The 21,812-nt window shown below is 35.1% G+C and overlaps 1 protein-coding gene across 2 annotated transcripts in view; it reads left to right on the top strand.

Moving 5' to 3' along the window:
* Positions 1 to 21,812, top strand: part of LOC115219747 (MORN repeat-containing protein 1-like) — a 96,338-nt gene that overhangs the window by 64,764 nt on the left and 9,762 nt on the right. For both annotated transcript variants that reach the window (XM_036501250.1, XM_029789988.2), the window contains exon 8: positions 11,537 to 11,616. In XM_036501250.1, the coding sequence (XP_036357143.1) occupies positions 11,537 to 11,616 (80 nt within the window). The remainder of the gene's footprint in view (positions 1 to 11,536; positions 11,617 to 21,812) is intronic.

Here is a 21,812-nt window from a genome sequence, read left to right as displayed (position 1 = left end):
TACTATTCAGTAGTCTTATCTTCATCACATGCTTTCACTGCACTATCAAGTGAAGCTTTGTGTGCCTTGGATATAAGCTCTGATTTATTTTGGTGTTGTTATTTTCACTGTGTTGAAAGTGCTTTACATAAGATGTGTGCAATGCCTAATAGTGTTATTTTCTGTTAAGATTTTACTTTGTCTGTTTCTTTTCTGCTTAACTTATCCTAGTATTTGCCATGTAAAGATTTTTCTTGTCATCATTTTATCATTGTAATTTGTTGAGCCAGTTTTAGTTTTTAGCGGTATTTCGTCTGTCTTTACGTTCTAAGTTCAAATTCCGCCAAGTTGACTTTGCCTTTCATTCTTTCAGGGTTGATAAATTAAGTACCAGTTGCATGCTGGGGTCAATCTAATCAACTAGCCCCCTCCCCCAAAATTTCAGGCCTTGTACCTAGAGTAGAAAAGTTTATTATTATTATTATTATTATTATTATTATTATTATTATTATTATTATTATCATCATTATTATTATTGAGTGAGAGAGCAGTGCATGCTATCAAAGTGACACTGGGCTACAAATGTACAAAGCCCAGTATACCCAACATGATAACTCGTCTGATAAGGGTACACCAGATACATGCATCGCAACCATATGTGCATGACATGATGATCCCATATCAAGATAAACAGCACATAACCTGGCAGGTGAGACCCAGATAGAATTTCCTATGGGTCAAGTAGCTCATCCCACTCAAAAGATCTCTGAATTAGGTTTGTTTAAGGATGATGGATATTTAAAAAAATGTAAAATCCCATAGAAATTTTTGGTCTACTAGGCTAATTTAGAGCCTTTTATGGTACCAGATTTTACTATATATGGGAAACATTGCTTCCATATCTTTTACAAAATGATCAGTGTAAATTGAGACAAAACCTGTTGTAACATTGCCTTTATCCTTTTTTTGAGCTAACGTTTTGCAACCTGCTACAAAAATTATCAATAGTTTCCACTCACTGATTACAAACATGGTGCTTGTTCATTGAAGTAGTTGAATGAATACTCTTGTTCACTGAGCTAATGTTTAGAGCTTGATCTTGACTAGCCACCTACAAAATCCTATGCTTCTTTCTTTAAATCTTCACTCTAGAACCACTCTCATTGTGAGTCAGGATTTTTCACATTCTTGGTGTCTTTAAGGAACTATCCATGTAACTGCATCTCCTCTAGGACAGCCTTACTCTCACAAATAATCCTGTTTTGTTATGCTCTCTTCCCTTTCAGTTCAACACAAGTAAGTCCTAGTTCTATTGCAGCATGTATGCATGTGTGTGTGAGTGTATATATGTTTGTGTCTCCTTGTCTTGACATTGCATAATTGTTGTTAACTAATGTCAGCAAAATATCCAGCAAAATAAACATGGTAGACCATGGGAAATATTACTTTGCTTGGAAACAGGTGAGAGTTGACAACAGGAAGGGCATCCAGCCATGGAAAACCTGCCTCAATAAACTCCATCTGACCCATGCAAGTGTGGAAAAGTGGACATTAAAACAATGATAATAGTCATTTCTTAACCAATATTAATTGTGTTTATTTGGAACTAATGTGATTGAATAAAATAAAATTCTTTCCTTGCTAAATCCAAACACAATTTATTTCAATTTCTAGTTGTAACCATTTCTTATTGTCTTCTATAGAAAAGTTTGAACATCTCGCAATTTTACTTCTACTTCCTTCTAATCACTCACATCTATGTTTGTAATCAACATATTATACAGGGTGAGCATAAAGTCTGGATGAATTAATGTGCTGAAATTGATGGAAATGTACTGAGTTCCTGTGAATTTTTCAAAGCACATCAAGCTTTGCATCACTAATGGCAGAAGCCTTGTCGAAAATGTTATGCATTGATAATATGCATTTTTGCCTGTATATCCAGGCTTTACAATCATCCTGTATTATATTATATTATACCATCTTACATCACATTATATTATATTATATTTATATTATACTAGCAGTACCCATGAAAATTTCATTGTTATTTTCAAAACTGTATGATGAAATTACCAAAATACAACAACTTTAACAAAAATGACTTCGTAAATAGAAACTTTTCTCAACAATGCTAAGAGTAAAAGATGTTTTATATGACACATTCTACCAGTGTTCGAAGTTTGAAAGTGTTTAGTTACAAAAATGAATTTGTCAATCTGCCAATGAAAGTGAAAAGATCCCTGAGGTCATTTTCATTACGATAAAATTTCTTCAAGGCAGTGCCCCAGCATGGCCACAATAAAAGATAAAAGATAATGGCTAAACTTGTATTTTTATTGTCTGTTGCATTATTCTATTGTACTATACCTAAAATCATTCAACTGCTTTCCACTCCCACATTCTTTTCCATCAACTCTCTCTCTCTCTCTCTTCTCTCTCTCACTCTCTCTCTCTCTCTCTCTCTCTCTCTCTCTCTCTCTCTCTCTCTCACTCACTTCACCTCTTCCTTGAACTGCAGCATCATACACTTGGTCTTAATGTAATAACTATTACTTTCCTCCTACTTCATGCCATTAACAACCCTCTCTCCCTTTTCTCTCACTTTTCACCTCTCCCTTCAGCTAACCACATGAGAGCATAATGCATTCAGCCTTGGCATATTAATATATATTTTATATTTTATTGTATTATATTATATTATATTATATTATATTATATTATATTATATTATATTATATTATATTTATTATATCATATTATATTATATTATATTATACTATTATTACACGAATGATTTCTTATATATAACTCTATTATTAGCTGTTACTTGTACAGATCTCAACACTTGATGTTTCCTGAATTTCTCTGCCTGAAATATCATGTTGCTGTGTCTGTTAAACAATGTGCAAAAACTGACTGCAGCACCACCTGTCTTGGATATTATGTTAATTATTATTGAATACAAAATTGGTCTTATAAAACTACTGTTTCACTTAGCAACAACTCACTCTGTCTAGTGATACCTGACTATAACCAATTGTATTTGGCTGTTTCTCATTGTACATGACTCTACTTTTCTCCATCTTAACATTAACTTTTCAGCTGTGAAATAGTTAGTATCTAAGATCAGCTATTGCTCTTAATGTGAATGCCAATGAGATCTGACTAAGAATGTTCAATACCAACAGCAATAAGGACCATACCAACATATCAAGAATTACAATTAAATCAGTACTAAAAACTGAAAGAGCAGCCACTATTATAATATCTGCTATCACTACAAGTAAAATAACAGCCATCCTGTACAGCTTTCACAGAATTATAATTCCTCTGGAGCTCCATGTATAAGATTTGCTTCACATGCTAACTCTCAAGAGTTCAAATTAAACAATGAATATATTTGTCCAACTGAGTTATTCCTGTATGCGTCTTGGATGACTTGAAAGCTATGGAAATGATTCTCCTAGGTCAGATCAAAAAACAGGTCACACTCGAACAATAGTAAGATATGTATGCAACTAAGCCTTCCATAATAACAGTAGCAGCAACTACAATAATAATAACAATGACAACAATCAGACCACCACCAGCCACACCATCAGCATCAACAATAATGCCTAAGAATTCTGCTTTTCCTATCCAGTCCTTATAAACCCAAAAACTTTATATGAACTAAAGCATCATTAATCTTATTAATCCCAAACACTATGCTTGGAGGTAAATGGCTTAAAACAAATGCTGAAAAACAATAAGAACACTCCAGCTATCCTTTTTCCACTTAGGGCTGTCTTGACCCATTAACATTTAAAATAGTTATATCCAGACCAAATATTGTATCTCCTTTATGCACAAGATGACCAGATCCAGCCTCTCACACCTATTTTACAATGTCATTCTAAAAATAAACAATCACATTATCAGAATCTTGAAACTACGATATTATACATGATTAATTCAAAACAATGTGAATATATAAGCATTACACTTGACAGAGTAATCTGAATGTGAAAGGTTTAAAGCATGGCATACTTGGCTGTTGTCAGGGGCACCCACAAGACCTGAGGACAATGCTAATTTATGTATACTGTGATTTATAGGGGCCCTAGTGCATTGTTTTCCTGAGGGTAGTTAAGACAACCCTGCCTTCTATGTGACCACCACCAAAACTTACAGGAATACAATAATGTTAACAAGGAAGTCTTTATTAGATAGCTTTGGTTGTTGAGTCTTGCAGAAGCGATGACAAGTGACCGAGATTTCTGGCAATTTTCTGTGCTTGAGAAGTCACATCAAGCTAAGTGAAATCATGGTTGTGGCCAGTACTGATGACATGTAAAAGACACCTGGTACACTCTCTAGAATGGTTGGCATTAGGAAGGGCTTCCAGCTGTAGAAACCAAGCCAAGCCAAGTTCAGACTGGAATCTAGTGCAGCTCTCCAGCATACCTTCTCCAGTCAAACCATCTAATCCACACCAGTATCAAAAAATGGATGTTAAATGATGATGATGATGATGTGATAGAATTAAATTAACAGCCAAAACTATCACATATCGCAACTTACTCTATTAAAAAAGATGAGATGGTTACAGCTGGAATGTCATTGATTAAAGATTTACTTACTCAGGACTGACAGGGAGAGAGGTACAACACAGCAATATCAAAAATAACAAGATCTATGCTCTAGACTACAGCCATATCATTGCCATCATTAACAACCACAGCGTCCTTCCAGTATAATTGTAACCAGCTTATAAACCTGATTTTCACAAGAATTTATACCACCCCCATCTTTTCTAGTTCTCTATTTGACTCCCACTTATTCCACAATGCATACATTTTCATACCTACACATATATGCAAACACCCACACACACACACGCACGCACATGCTTGTTCTCTCTATTTTGTTTTCCTCCTTCTCTTTCCTCTCTCACTCCCTTTCTTCCGACATTAACAATATTTTAACAAAGTATCTCAGACATTAATTTCACAATTGTAGTATATCAGTGGGAGGATTATGTTTAGATGTGTGGAAATGTTAAGATAATTGAACCTTGACCTTTATACTTTTGTTGTTGTTGCTGTTGTTTTGCTGAAGCCACAGAAATGTTCTAGAGATAAACCATCAGTCAACAAGCTGACACTAGAGGGAAAACTTGAAATGTTAGTGATATGTTAAGTTTTTGTGTCAATAAGGAAACATGACATCACTGACAGAAGACTTCATCAAGCATGTCATTAAACACTGTAAGATTCTACAAGAAAGCAGTATTGGATGCTGTTGCTAGTGGTAGCAGTAATAGTACAGAGAGGGACAATTTTATTGGAAATTTCTGAGATGGAGAATTTGCCCATCGCTATATTCTTAGTTCAAATTCTACCAAAGTCGACTTTGCCTTTCATATTTTCAGGATCAATAAATTAAGTACCAGTGAAACACTGGGGTCAATGTAATCAACTAGTCCCCCCGCCCCTAAACTTCAGCCCTTGTGCCATTACTAGAAAGGATTATTAATATTACTATTATTATTAAGGTGGCAAGCTGGCAGAAATATTAGTGTGCCGGGTAAAATGTTTAGTGGCATTTCATCTGTCTTTATGTTCTGAGTTCAAATTCTGCTGAGACTGGCTTGCCTTTCATCCTTTCAGAGTCAATAAAATGAATACCAGTTGAGGACTGAAATTGATGTAATCGATTCATCTCCTACCCCAAACTTGCGGCCTTGTGCCTAAATTTGAAACTATTACTATTATTATTATTATTATTATTATTATTATTGTAAGGCAGCGAGTTGGCAGAAACGTTAGCATGCTGGGCAAAATGCTTTGAGGTATTTCATTTGTCTTTACATTCTGAGTTCAAATTCCACCAAGATCGACTTTGCTTTTCATCTTTTCGGGGTCCATAAATTAAGTACTAGTTGTGTACTGGAGTTGAACTAATCAACTGGCCCCATCCCTAAAAAAATTTCAGGCCTTGTGCCTAGAGTAGAAAAGATTATTATTATTATTATTGTAAGACAGTGAGCTGACAGAATCGTTTATCATGCCAGGCAAAATGCTTAGCAGCATTTCATCCATCCTTATACTTCTGAATTCAAATTCCACTGAGATTGACTTTGCCTTTCATCCTTTCGAGGTCAATAAATTAACTACCAGTCAAGTACTGGAGTAGATGTAATCGACTATCCCTCCCCCAAATTTCAGTCCTTGTGCCTTTAGTAGAAAGAATTATTATTATACATTTATGGTTGTGTGGTTAAGAAGCTTACTTCCCAACCACTTGATTTTGGGTTCATTCTCACTGCATGGCATCTTGAGCAAGTGTTTTTAACTTGCACTTTGGGCCAGCCAAAACCTTGTTAGTGGATTTGATAGAAAAAGACTGAAAGAAGCCTATTATATGTGGTTGATGGGCTTTATTTCAGCTTGGCATCTGTTGGGAAAATATGACCAAGAAGTGAATTCTGTTTAGTTGCAGTTGTGTGGGAGAAAAAGGCCAGACAAATTGAGTATGACATAATAGGAAAGATGAGAAGAAGAAAGATAGATGCACTGTTGATTGCACACAGCATGCTAATTCAGGAGACCAGGAACCATTGTAGCAGTTGTAAAAAAAAAAGAAGGATGTAGTAAATGAAAAGTTTAGTGGTTGTAACATGTTTGTGATTTCAGATGTCCCAATCAGAAGGACTCTTTTTGGACATGATGTATAATGTTTGTGTGTGCCATAGCAGCAATATACGAGATATGTGAACAATACTCTTATGAGGACTGGGTGTAGAAGGGTGAAGTAAGGCAGAGTTACTTATAAATATAAATGAACAAATTACAACATTTAAAGAGTGATAAACTGCTTGAAATCACAAACTGTGGACAGTCATGCTTTAACCCTTTCATTACTGAATTTCTTTTGAGATGCTCTGTTTTTTTCAATTAATTTTAAATATATCAAAGAATTTAGTAAAATAACTTAATTATCATTAAGCTAGTGTTAGGAACATAAATTGTGACTAAAGTTTGGTGGAAGATTTTATTTCAAAACTTATGCAAACAAGACATTTGTACTACAGGGCCAGAGGCAGTTTCAGCCAGGTTGGTATTGAAAGGGTTAAAGACATGCCAGAGGAGAGCTAAATATGATGTGATTAATTTATGTTATGTATTTAAAGTAAAGGTATAAGATTCACAGAATAACTGATCCATAGCATGAAATGTGTATTCAAATGGTTTGGCAGATAGAAGAAACCTTGTCATTGTAGCTCAATTTTGAATAAACTCTTATATGGGTTGATAAGTTATTATTAATATTGAGACATTAATGATTCTGTAGCAAATTTTCACATTCCCATGAGACACCAAAAGCAGGCTTCTGAACACATAATTAATTGATATCTTGTCTATTAATGCTAAAATACAAGTCAGTAAATTATCCTGTTTGCTATAATACAAATCTGTTCAGCATATGACACAAACACAAAATGTGTCAAAATTTCAATCTGATCTCATTTACCATATGTACATTCAAGAATATTTGATCTTCATGGCAGTAAACATCAAACATTTTATCTTGTTGTATTTCCTCTCCTCTACTACATTCGTCCATCCATCGATGCATGTATGCATGCATATATGTATGTATATGTTTCTTTTACTCTTTTTAAATTTGATTAGACACCTGCTTGGTAGCAAGGTTGTGAAGAAAAGCTTTTTGCTTATTTATCCATTAAATCCTAAGGTCTTGCATATTTTTATTATCTCAGATATCACAATCATTTGTAGTGTAAGAATTAAGGAGTTGCATTCCCTCTCCCAGAATCCAGATTTAGCCACACTTGCTGCCGGTGGATAGGTACATATCCTGTTTGCTGTGATGGTAGTGGGTATGAAAGTAAAAGTGTATCTTAGGTACTGGATTGCAAACTCCTTATCAATGATCCATAGATGTTCTCTTTTTTCTGCATGCAGGCATCCACCCACCCATCCATCCATCCATCTAGCTAGCTAACTAGCTATCTTTCTATCTATCTGTGAAAGACCAATAAAAACTTACACATTCTACCATTGGGTTGTAACTTTGTTTATCTGAAACCTGTTTTAAATATGCAGTGACTTAGAAGGCAGCTGTCATCAAGTAGATTGAAAGTAATCTTTAGTAAAGAATGAGAAAAAACTTACTGACACAATGCTGGTTGTGTTCATAAATCTTTTACTTCCAATATCTTGATTTCTTTTTGTGCAACCTTATCTTTTTGATAAGAAATATATAAAGCATTTATAACAGAAAATTTTATTAAGACATCCAGAATAGAATCTGTCACACATGGATGTATGTACCTGTGTGTTCCTGCATTGAAATTACATGTGTTTCTAGTGTGTGTGTGTGTCTGTGTCTGTGTGTACGCGTGTGTGTGCACGCACTTTGCAATAGGTACTTACATGTGTTTGTATGTAAATATATATATGTCAATGTATTCAGTGTGTTATGTGATTGCTTTTATGTGGAAATTTATTTATATGTATGGGAGAGTGAGCGTATCAGCCAGTTAAGTGAAAGCTAATATATTGGGGTGTTCAAGTATATGTATGTTTGTATGTATTATTTGGATGTTTAACACATACACACATACAGATATATATATATATATATATATAATATATATATATATATATATATATATATATATATATACATACATACATACATACATACATATATGCACACAAATACATAAATACATATATATATATATATATATACATACATATACATAAATACATATATATATATACACGCATGTGTGTATGTGTGTATGAATTTATGTATGGATGCTTGCATGAATGTATGTAGATATACATATATATATACACACACACACATAAATATAGATGTATATATATATATGTGTGTGTATGGAAAAGTGTGTGTTTGTGTGTGTATATATATATATATATACATATATAATGGTATATACATACATACACACATGTGCAAGCACACGTAGAATTGCACTTAGCTGTAATACTTTCCTAGAAAGAGATTTGGTTCCAATCAATTAATGTAGAAAATCGGTAAATGTTTCAAACTAAAACTTTCATAAAATTTAGAATTCACTCATTTTTATTTAATTCAGTATTTTTAGCTGTCATTTACATCAACAGGTTTAAAAACAAATGCTAGGTAGATATTTGAAACATCATCGAAACATAAAAATATCATTGAAACACTAGTTTGCAATTAAGATGTTTCTCTTTATCATGTTGCACTTGTTAATGTGATCCTTACTACTACTACAACTACTGCTACTACTACTAACAATAATAATCCTTTCTATTATAGGTACAAGGCCTGAAATATTGAGGGAGGGGTTTAGTCAATTACTTCAATCCCAATGTTTAATTGGTACTTATTTCATCAACCCCAAAGGGATAAAAGTCAGCCTTGGAAGAATTTGAACCAAGAACATAGACAGATGAAATGCTGCAAAGTATTTTGTCTAGCATGCCAATGATTCAGCTAGCTCATCACCTTAACATTGATACTAATTCTGTTACCATAAGTCGGCAAGCTGGCAGAATCGTTAACACACTGGGCAAAATGTTTAGCGATATTTCGTCTGCCACTACGTTCTGAGTTCAAATTCCACTGAGGTCAACTTTGCCTTTCATCCTTTTGGATTCAATAAATTAAGTACCAGTTAAGAACTGGGGTTAATGTAAGCGACTTGCCCCTTCCCCCAAAATTTCAGGCCTTGTGCCTTGTGCCTATAGTAGAAAAGACTAATTCTGTTACCATCATATCATTACCTTCATCATCATCATAACCATTATTATTGCTGTCATTATCTTGTTAATACTTTTGTTAGTGGTATGGGTTGGAAAAGTTTGCAAGACTTATATATCTTTCTAGTCATCTTAATCTTGTATCGTCCCATTTATGAAACCAGTTGTGATCTGACCATACCATTTCTTCCTACTTTCTTTCTTGATCAGTTTCTTCTGTGTTTATCCTTCATTCTTAGTCAACATCATCTCTTTTATCCAGCTTGCATTCATTCATCATCATTATCACTATTGTTTTAATGTCTATTTTTCCATGCTTGCTTAATCAGATGAAGTTTATTGAGGTAGATTTTCTATAGCCAATGCCCTTCTTGTTGTCAATCCTCTCCTGTTTCCAAGCAAGATTTATGTTTCACCATGGCCAGACATATTATCAGAGAATATTGGAAATGAACGACATTGTTTTTATGACAAGTGATCCTCATTTACAACAGTCACACAGTGTCAAGACAAGACATTGTCCAGTCATATTACCAATGATACCACCATCTCTCCTGAACATATTAGTCAATGCTACTAATGTTTAACCACACTAACCTTGACCTTTGATCAACTTATCCATAAGTCTCCCAACCAACAAATCTGAAATTAAAGATGAAATGTAGTACTGTGACATAATGGCTATTTCTATAAGATTATCATTTTACAAGCTAATTAATCTCATTTATATTTCCAGTATTTATATCTATAGTATATTTTGATTGGTTTGATCTCTGATTATCATCAAGTGTCAACTGCCATTACTGGAAAGTAAATTTAAATAACCTAAAATTGCAACATTGAGTATAAATCCCAAGAGGCTTAGTAGTCAACAGCATTATTGTCTTTAACTTAGGAATGTGTCACAGTTGCAGTATTTGTACCTGAATTTAACTGGAAAAACTTGAAAGCAACCTGTACACAAGGCAAAGTTTGAACATGAAGGAAAGCAATTTTGTATCATGATTTAATACTAAAATAGGAGTATGATTTATATATGAGTAAATACAGTAAGTTCATTGTTATTTAATAATAATTAACTTATTGTATACAGTGCTCAAGTGCACTGCAGCTCATCAGAAAAAGTGACCAAGATTGCATTAACAGTACATAGAATATGCTTGGGAAGTGAGCAGTGAATAAATCTTTAAAAATGAAATGGAGGTGGGGGCATCAGGTGTGCCGTTGATGAATTTCAGGAAGCAAGTAAGTTTTCAAGGATGTAGAGTCCTGAGAGCTAACAACTGATGTGGGTAGTTTATTCCATGTTTAAGCAATTCTGAGTGTGAAACAATGTTTCCAAAAGTCATAGATGGTGTGTTGTTTTTGACTTTGTAAACATGTCTACAAGTGTTAGACACATGGAATTCAAAAGAGTGCTCAAGGTTGTTATTGGAAAGATGGTGAATAATTTTGTAGGTGTCTACCAAGTCAGTTGCCAGATGTCACAGCTTTAACATGTTCATACCCAGGGAAGCAAGACTTTCATAGTATGGTAGAGGCCTGGTGGCAGATATTTATCTGGTTGCACTGAGACTATGTAGACATCCGGATCAAACCAACCAAAATGTAATGTAAATTGAATAGTATAGATATGCATTCTAAAGTGGATGTTAATTAACTTAAGTATTGTAAATTTATAAACAACAGCTCATTTCAGATATTTAGATATTTAATTGATTGTTTAAATGTTAAAATTTCTCTATTTCAAGATAATCTTCTTCTTACAGGGGTTATACTATTATACAAAATTTGGGAGAGATTCCTTCAGCTGAGGATGAATTAGAAGATAGCACCCCAGATTTTCAAGGTCAGTACCAACAAGACATATTCAAACTTGAATTCATATTTTTGTGTGTGTGTGTGTGTGGTGTGTGTGTGTGTGTGCGTGCGTGCGTGTGTGTGTGTGTGTTGTGTGTGTGTGTGTTGTGTGTGTGTGTGTGTGTGTGTGTGTGTGTGGTGTGTGTGTGTGTGTGTGTGTGGTGTGTGCGTGCGTGCGCGTGCGTGCGTGCGTGTGTGTGTGTGTGTGTGTGTTGTGTGTGTGTGTGTGTGTGTGTGTGTGTGTGTGTGCATGTGGTGGGGGGAGAGAGAATAGTTATCAGAATACAGATGTACACCTTATGAATGTAAGCAACAGGATCACTGAAAAATGGAGATATGTTGTAGCATTTGTTATTACTGTTGTTTCACCTTGAGTCAAATCCAGTGTAGTAGACCAATGATGAAAGAAACTGAAGCCACAACCACCTCATCTTATTTTCACAAATAGAGTACTCTTTTGCAGATAATTCCAGAAGGTCAAGTAACCACATGAGACTCCCTCATTGGCATGTTTGTGAGTTAGCTTTGCTTTGTTAGCAGTGCTGAGCTTGAAGCAGACATGCTCATTATTATCATATTAGTATCTGCTTTTTCCATACTGGCACAGGTTAGACAAGTCTTACTGTGGCAGTATTCTGTGAAAGAATGCCTTTCTTGTCATTGACCCATACCTATTTTTCAAGAAAGGTATTTTTATTCCACATGCCTGCACACACATATGCATGCATACACACACACACACAAACACACACACACACACACACACACACACACACACACACACACACACACATATGACAGGTTTATACAGGTTCTAACCAATTTCACTCAATCCAAGGCTATAGTAGAAGATATTTGCCATAGGTGCCAGGCAGTTGAATAGAACAGAGAACCACTTGGATACAAAGGAAACTTTGTGTCCACACACCACTGCTTATGTAGGTTTAAAATGGATGGGCACCTCCATATTGATTTGATCTTGATGCAACGACATGAAGAAATTTTTGTGGTATTCTTACAATACAATGGTTAACGGGACTACCACACTATCAGAAGAGGAAGGACTGTTTTCATACTATTTTAAGATCCTTCTGCACTGTTGAAAAGGAGTGGGGTAACTTGAAAAGACTTGAGTGTTTAGTGTTCAAATGTATTTTAGCTACATAGTGGATAGTGAGGAAATAGTGCAAAAGTTGTAGAAAATTCAGTTCTGGTTTTTTAGTACTGCAGCTGAATTGTCACACCAACTTGGTTATTACATTTGTGGCAACAACTATGTAGATATCTGCTCTATTCCAAAAGAACTGCCTATAGATGCTAATCAGTCATTGTATTCACTTTAAGCTGTTTTCACTTAATGTTCTGAGATAACAGAATTATTTTTACTTGTCTTTTTTTTTTCTCCCTCTCTCCGTTTGTCCCTTCACCCAACCATCCTTCTATCTGTCTATCTTGGATGAAAAATGGTTTATGTAAGGATAGCAATATATTCACCTTCACTAATGCCGGGAAGAGGTATAAATATGCTAGTATGAGAAGCTGCTGAATAAGAAAAATTCATGGAATAGAGAAAAACTATCTCAAATAGACTAAAAAAAGGACTAACTATTGAAATTGACAGCTGTATGATTGAAGTGGAAGCAAGGATATGGAAGTAAGGAATACAGCTGAATCATTAGGGACAACAGCTGAGATGCTGAAAATATCTGTCAAAGCAAGACATATACTAATCATTTACATAGTCAGGGAGTACAAGAAGGGGTTAATTACAACCACTGGCATAGCATTATCATCATCCATTGCTACTCAGGAAAATATGCTCTAGAGATGCTCCAGAAAGAAACAACTACAGAGGTGTCAAATTGATGGACCAAGTTTTATAAGAATAGCAAAAAGTTTTAACACAATCGATTAGAAAATAATTAGCTTAGATGATATACTGTTCATGTCTATTCCATAACAGGATCTTACAGATCACCTCTTCCTAGTGAGACATCTACAACAACTATAGATGTTCTTAGCAAAAAGCAAGCCACTATACCTAGCATTTTATTTTTACCTGTAGAAGGCCTTTAACAGGGTATCATGTGCTGTAATTTGATGATCACTAGAAAAACCAGGTGTAGATGAATGGCTTGTGAGAACCATGGAAGCCAAGTTCAAAGATGTTGACAGCAAGGTGGGTGCTAAGTATAAGTGAGTAAGTTAGCATGCCTTACATACTTTTAGTTTGTGGGAAGCAAGAAAGAATGAACTGCTTTTTTGGAAATGGTCATGTGTGATATGCAGAAAATAAGTTGTAAGAATTTCATATGGTATATTTATTATAAACTGTGGGTGCACAATTGGTGCCATAGGATCACAACCTAACTGACAGAGATCAAAACTCAACTCAAGGAACCTTGTGACTGCCATCAACATATGGGCTGTTGCTGTAGTCTGCTATAGTGCACACATCCTGAAATGAACACAAGCAGAGATTAACCAACTTGATCGCACTACTCGAAAGACAATGATAGTCCATGGTGCCCTCCATTATAAGGTGAGCGAACATAGGCTCTACTTGAAGAAGTGTAAAGGTGGTTTGGGCTGATTAGCATACAGAAGTGCATCAACAGTGAGTGAAGAAACATGGTAGAATATTTGGTAAACAGCAAACAAGACCTGCTACAGCATGCTGCTAATGCAGAAGGATTTACCAAAAATGGACTTGAGAATGCTAATGAATTTCGATCACAAATAGCCAACAAGAGAGAAGAAACTCTACTCCACATGGAATTGCATGGTCAGTTCTACCATGAAACTAACGGGTTAGAAGACCAAGAAGTGTCATGGAGGTGGCTCAGCAAGGGTAACCTAAAAAAGAAGACTGAAAGCTTAATCATCGCTGCCCAGGATCAAGTATTGAACACCAACTCAAGGAAAAGGAATATATACCACACAAGTGCAACAAACCTCTGCAGAATGTGTGGGAAAAATGTCAAAAATGTGACTCATATTGTTAGTGCTAATGAAAGTCTTGCACAAAAAGAGTACAAGTACAGACATGACAGGGTAGCCTAAAACCTTCACTGGCTACTATGTCAGAAGTATGTTGTGACTGGTTCACAACATTCCTGTTGGAAGTCTGTGACTAACTACACTGTTATTCACGTATTGCAATGTAAAATTTATAAATTTGTGAAGAATAATGCCTAATAATTGACATGGCAGTGCCAGGAGATCAACATATTATCATGAAAGAAAGAGAAAAAATTTAATAAATATGGAGATCTGAGAATTGAGATTGCCAAGATGTGGCAGCTACGAGAGTCAAACATAAAGGTTGCCCTGTTCTATATTTTAGAGATGAGGAATTATGTACATTATTTACACTGGATGGATAGGTGTTGGGTTCAAAATTCCACCAAGACACTTGATGAAGGCTGGAGAGTACATCAGCCAAAACGTTGAGGACACCTATCCATCCAGTGTAAATAAAGGTTGTCTCTGTTGTCATCGGAGTATTGGGTTCAATACCACCCAAGCTGAAGAAACAGCTGGAAACTTTAGATTGCAAAATATAGGTGTATTGCAAAATCTAGGTAAATGGTAAAAATCAGCATTACTTGGAACTGCACACATATTGCGTAAAGTACTGTCAGTTTGAGGGCAGGCAGTACAAACTTCCAGTAGACACAATATCTTCAATCAACAACATCATGTTATTGGATACTGTGTGATGTCTTTTATGATAATAATAATAATAATAATAATATATTATTATATTATTATTATTATTATTATTATTACTAATAGTAATTAATGAACAATAAATCATATAGTCTCTGAATAATTAATAAACAATAAATCATATAGTCTCTGGCTGCCCAATTTTAGCTAAGAAGGAATATATTGACAGACATGACAAAGTCTATGCCAAAACTATGGAATAACAATAGAAAAAAGATGGTATATGCATATCCCAGAAAAGGTCTCTGAAAATGACAAAACAACCATACTGTGGGATATGCCAATACACACAGATAGAGATATCAAGGCTAATAAACCAGACATAATTGTCAGAGATCACCAAGATAAAAAATGCCTTCTAATTGATGTTTCAATCTCAACAGACAACACTGTATCTCTAAAAGAAACAGAGAGTCTCTCAAAATACAAAGATCTGGAAATAGAAGTAATCTGGATTTGGAGCCTAAAAGCTGAAACAATCCCTATAATAATAGGTGTATTAGGTATGATTAAAAAACAGACAAACAAATACATAAACAAAAGACCAGAACTTACGAATATATATAACATACAGAAAATATCACTACTAGGCACTGCATACATCCGACATAAAGCACTTTCAATACAGTGAAAATAGCAACAAAACAAACCAAAGCATATACCCAAGGCACACAAAGCTATACTCAGTAGGGAAGTGAAAGTACATGATAAAAATAAAAGTACTGAATAATGAAGAAGAAGAAGAAGAAGAAGAAGAAGAGAAGAAGAAGAAAGAAGAAGAAGAAGAAGAAGAAGAAGAAGAAGAGAAGAAGAAGAAGAAGAGAAGAAGAAGAAGATGATGATGATGATGATGATGATGATGATGATGATGATGATGATGATGATGATGATGATGATGATGATGATGATGATGATGAGATGATGATGATGATGATGATGATGATGATGATGAATGATGATGATGATGATGATGATGATGATGATGATGATGATGATGATGATGATGATGATGATGATGATTGATGATGATGATGATGATGATGTGATGATGATGATGTGATGATGATGATGATGATGAATGATGATGATGATGATGATGATGATGATGATGATGATGATGATTGAGGTTACTTCTCCAGAAATGTATAGAAGAAAATAAAGAAGAGTGCCATTGTTATCAAATGAACAATATTTCGACATGTTGTGTAGATTGACAAGTTTATTTTTAAGCCTGTGGAAGACACACAAGATGTCAAAATATTGTTCATTTGATAACAATAGCATTCTTATTTGCTTCTAATGATAATGATAAAAGGGGTCCTAATGTTGGTGATGTGATTTCTTAAATAAGCATGACCTCTTGAAACTACAAGCACACATGTTAAAAGCCACTTTAGAAATAGAATCAAATTACTTGAGAAGATCAAATTGCTTGAGGAATTTTCAGGTATTTTGACATCAATGGTGAAGTGGTAAAGATTCGTTAGCTGGAAGAAATTTTTTCCAGTATAGTATTATGTATCTAAGATACCTATGGGTAATGTTGGTGGTTATGAAATGACATTCAAATATTTTTCGTAGATATAGTAGTAGCCATCTAGGCATCAGTAGAACATTGGACAAAATGCATTGCAATATTTCTTCTGGTCTTTAAGTTATGAGTTCAAATCCTGCTAAGGTCAACTATGCTGGTACATTTCTCTCTTCCTCCAGCATTCCACATACTGGAAGACAAAGAGAATATCTATGTTTGCATCATCTCCCTAAACAATTGGCAAAGCATATGCATTCTTCCAAGTCATCATCAATTCTGAACGAAAGCTTCATTTTTTTGTCTTAGAAGCAGCAGTGGTGGTGGCAGTAGTAGTAACTTTTGTTGCTGTTGAAGTTGGTGGCAAAGTAGACCCAGTTAGCTCAATTTAACGGGATCCAGTGTGTGGAGCAACCTATCAGTTATTTGTGCATGATCTCAAGGTTCAACCTTGGTCTTTTATGGCTGGAGTAAAACAAAACCAAGCAACACAAAACAGACAAGAATTGGCCGCAGGAAACGCATCCATCTATAGAGAATCTACCTCAACAAATTCCATCTGATCCATACAAGTATGGCAAAGTGGATATTAAATAATGATGTTATATATATATATATATATATATACACACATATACATATACACACACACACATACACACACTCACACACACACACTCACACACACACACACACAACACACACACACACACACACACACACCACACACACACACACACACACCACACACACACACACACACACATATGTGTATATATATATATTGGCGGCGAGCTGGCAGAAACGTTAGCACGCCGGGCGAAATGCGTAGCCATATTTCGGCTGTCGTTACGTTCCGAGTTCAAATTCCGCCGAGGTCGATATATATATATATATATATATCCTAATGTATATAGGCAAAAGATGTGTATACATCATCAAGAAAACTGAAAAACCAGAGTTTTTTAGCGAATACTCTTATATTTGCTCTTCAGTGAGTTTTACAGACATTTCCATGTCACTCAGGAATGTTGCGAGCCAGTGACTGGTTCATAATATTCCTGTTGGAAATCTGTTACTAAGTACACTGTTATTCACGTATTGCAATGTAAAATTTACTAATGAAGTAAATAAATATCAAGTGAAGAGTGAAGACAGCAGGATAAATTTATGAGATTAGGGTACATTATAACAAAAGTAAATTAATAGAAGGAGCAACAAATGGCCCACTATTACTCAATGTTTTCTCTATCTCTAATTACTAATTCAACAGTTTCTGCTTCTATGAATTTGCCAATTCTATACCACAGGCATTTAGACTTGCTTCAGTGAGTTATGATGACTCTGGTCTAACTACAACTTCAATATTAAATGCTTTATTTAATCTTTATTTTTGGAAAACTTAAGTAATCTGCTGAAACTCTTACACAGCCCATACTTTCTCTTTAAACACTATGCAACAATTCAAACTGAATTTTATCCATACTAAACTCAACAGGCTCATCAATTTAGCAGGATCTGATAATCTGATAAGTGATAAACTTGTAACAAAATAAAATAGAAATACAGGTAAATATACTTTCCTTTGATTAAAAAAATTGCCCTTGGGTGATTTTCTCTTCAATTTCCACCTCTGTATTACTTTAATATCAATTACAGAATGTTTACCTTGCCAATATTTCCATATTATTCTGTTTTCGTTTGTTTTCTTTTCTTCATGCAAACATAGGTTCTGTGTCAGAAAAACGCCTAATCAAAATTGTACTTAGAACATTTCAGTAAAACCTGCTGTCATGGAAATGTATTTCTTCTTCCATTCTAAACTAGCAGACATTCTTCTCCTACTCCTTCCATCTCATCTGCTTCTGCCTTGCACTGTTTCCAATATCATGTTACAATTTTATTCATTGTTTATCTAAAATATTCACCTATTCTTTCGATATTCAGCAAAATGAAAATCAAAAGTGCTAAAACCATAAAGGAAATTAAATATATGAAATATTTTACATTCTAAGTTGAAAATAATGTTTTGCTTCTCTTATTTTTTTTCTACTTAATATTTCCACTGATTTTATATTTATTCAGTTGGATATTATACATCTATTTGCACTCCTATAAATCATCTCTCATCATCATCATCATTGTTTAACGTCAGTTTTCCATGCTGGCATGGGTTGGCTGGTTTGACTGGAGACTGGTAAGCCAGGAGGCCGCACCAGGTTCCAATCTGATCTGGCAATGTTTCTACAGCTGGATGCCCTTCCTAACACCAACCACTCCAAGAGTATAGTGGGTGCTTTTTATGTGCTACAAGCATAGGAGCCAGTCAGGCAACACCAACATCGACCATGTTCAGATGGTGCTTTTTATGTTCCATCAGCATGGGGAACCAGTCAGGTGGCACTGGCAACAACCCACGCATGAATGGTACTTATTGCATGCCACCAGCACGAGAGCCAGTCAGGCGGCACTGGCATTGGCCACAACTACAATTTCCATTTTTGATTGTGATTTTGATTTTCGATTTTACTTGACTCAATAGGTCTCCTCAAGCACAGCATTTCACCTGACGATTCAAAGATGCTTTTTAAATAGGCTGATTATGCGACACTGGTACAGGCTACAGCTGTGATCTCACTTTACTTGCTGGGTCTTCTCGATCACAGCATATCTCCAGAGGTCTCAGTCTCTTGTCATTGCCTCTGTGTGGCTCAACATTCGAAGGTCATGCTTCACCACCTCATCCCATGTCTTCCTGGATTTCCCTTTTCCATGGGTTCCTTCTACTGTTAGGGAGTGATACTTCTTCACACAGCTCTCCACATCCATATGCAGCACATGACCATACCAGTGCAGTCGTCTCTCTTACACACCACATCTGATGCTCCTTATGGCCAACATTTCTCTCAGGGTGCTTAGTTATGTTAATACACACACACACACATATATATATATATATATATAATATATATATATATATATAATATATATATATATATATAATATATATATATATATATATATATAATATATATATATATAATATATATATATATATATACATATATATATGTATGTATGTATATATACATATATATATATATATATACATATATAAATTTAAAATAACAAAACAACTAATGTCAAAAGCATGTATACATGACAAATATTAGCTTGACACTTAATATAAGATGGAGAGCCAGTATACATATGTATATATACATATGTATATATACACACTGGCCAAAATAAGTTGAAGACCGATGATGATAGTTCTATCCCTTCATTAATTTATTTTTAACAAAACTGCGTAAAACTATTTTACTTTTTACGTTTTATGTAGAATTTTTTTCTTTCAATTGATATAGGTGCTATATATCTTTCTACAATTTGAATAATTTTAATGTGCAATTAATTCAAATGATTAAAATTGTCAGCAAAATAAGTTTATAACCATACCAACATTATTTTATTTAAATTGAAAATTTACAGCACAAACGATCAACAAACAAAAATTCATTATTAGTATCTAGTTCCATAGCCATTAATTTCAATTACGGCCTTACAATGGCAGGAGATGGGAGTTTGACAAATGAGCACAAAAATCACTTGGAATGTTCTGCCATATTTCTTCAATAAAATTATATAATTGGGACAGATTTTTTTGTTTTTTTTTAGCATGAACTCTTTTAGAAACATAATTCTATAAATTTTCTATTAAATTCAAATCCGGGGTCTGCAGAGACCACTCAATAACCATCATATTGTTGCACTCAAATTATTGCAAAACTTCCCTAGCCTTTATGAACGAGGCAATTGTACTGCTGGAAAATAGACCCCAGTAGCATCTGATTATTTAAAAAGAGCAGCACATTTTCATTTACTAATTGCAGATAGCCTACACTGTTCAGTCTGCCATCAACCTTAACAATTGGACCAACACCTAAAATGCTGAGCATGGTCCACACCATTTCACCCCCACCCCAACTCCCACTAGTGCTGTTTTCTTGACACACTTAGGATGGAATTCTTCTGTTGGACGGCATCTAACATAAGTCTTTCTGTCTGATCCAAAGATGCAGAAGTGGCATTCATTGCTGCAAATAACTTTTGACCAGTCTTTTCAGCCTTCTATTCAATATGGCTTTTAGCAAATGTGATCCACTTCTGCTGATTTGTCTCAGAAATTATTGGTTTCTTTCAAGCAATCCAGCCAAACAGTCCAGATTCTTTTAGGCGGTTTCTGACAGTTTGTGGTGAAAAGCTGATGCCAGTTTCATCAGATGATTGCTTGCACTGCTGTTAGCATTTCGTTACCTTCAGAAAGCCTATGAATTCATCAATCCATCTGTACTATTGTTTTTCTTGGAGTGCCCAATATTTGCTGATCTCTGTATTGGCAAGTGGCTTAGTAAAGCTTCCATGCTTGAACACAAGCCATTTTGCTGCATCCTAAATGCTTGCTAATGTTCATTAAGGACACATTTTGTTGATGAATTAACACAATTGAGCTGATATTATGACACTTTCCCATAATGAATTAATCTATAACAATGCTCGATTATTCGATCAACATCAATGGAATTTGTAGCTGTGATACCAGTGCCGGTGGCACGTAAGAAAACCATCCGAACGTGGCCATAGCCAGCGCCACCCTGACTGGCCTCCGTGCCAGTGGCACGTAAAAAGTACCATCCAATCGTGGCCGTTTGCCAGCCTTGTCTGGCACGTAAAGAGCACCCACTACACTCACGGAGTGGTTGGCGTTAGGAAGGGCATCCAGCTGTAGAAACACTGCCAGATCAGACTGGGCCTGGTGCAGCCTTCTGGCTTCCCAGACCCCAGTTGAATCGTCCAACCCATGCTAGCATGGAAAGCGGACGTTAAACGATGATGATGATGATGAGTACAGTATGACTAGC

Source organism: Octopus sinensis, linkage group LG1 (genome assembly GCF_006345805.1).
Source record: "Octopus sinensis linkage group LG1, ASM634580v1, whole genome shotgun sequence".
NCBI lineage: Eukaryota > Metazoa > Mollusca > Cephalopoda > Octopoda > Octopodidae > Octopus > Octopus sinensis.
This window is presented reverse-complemented; position numbering and strand designations above follow the sequence as displayed.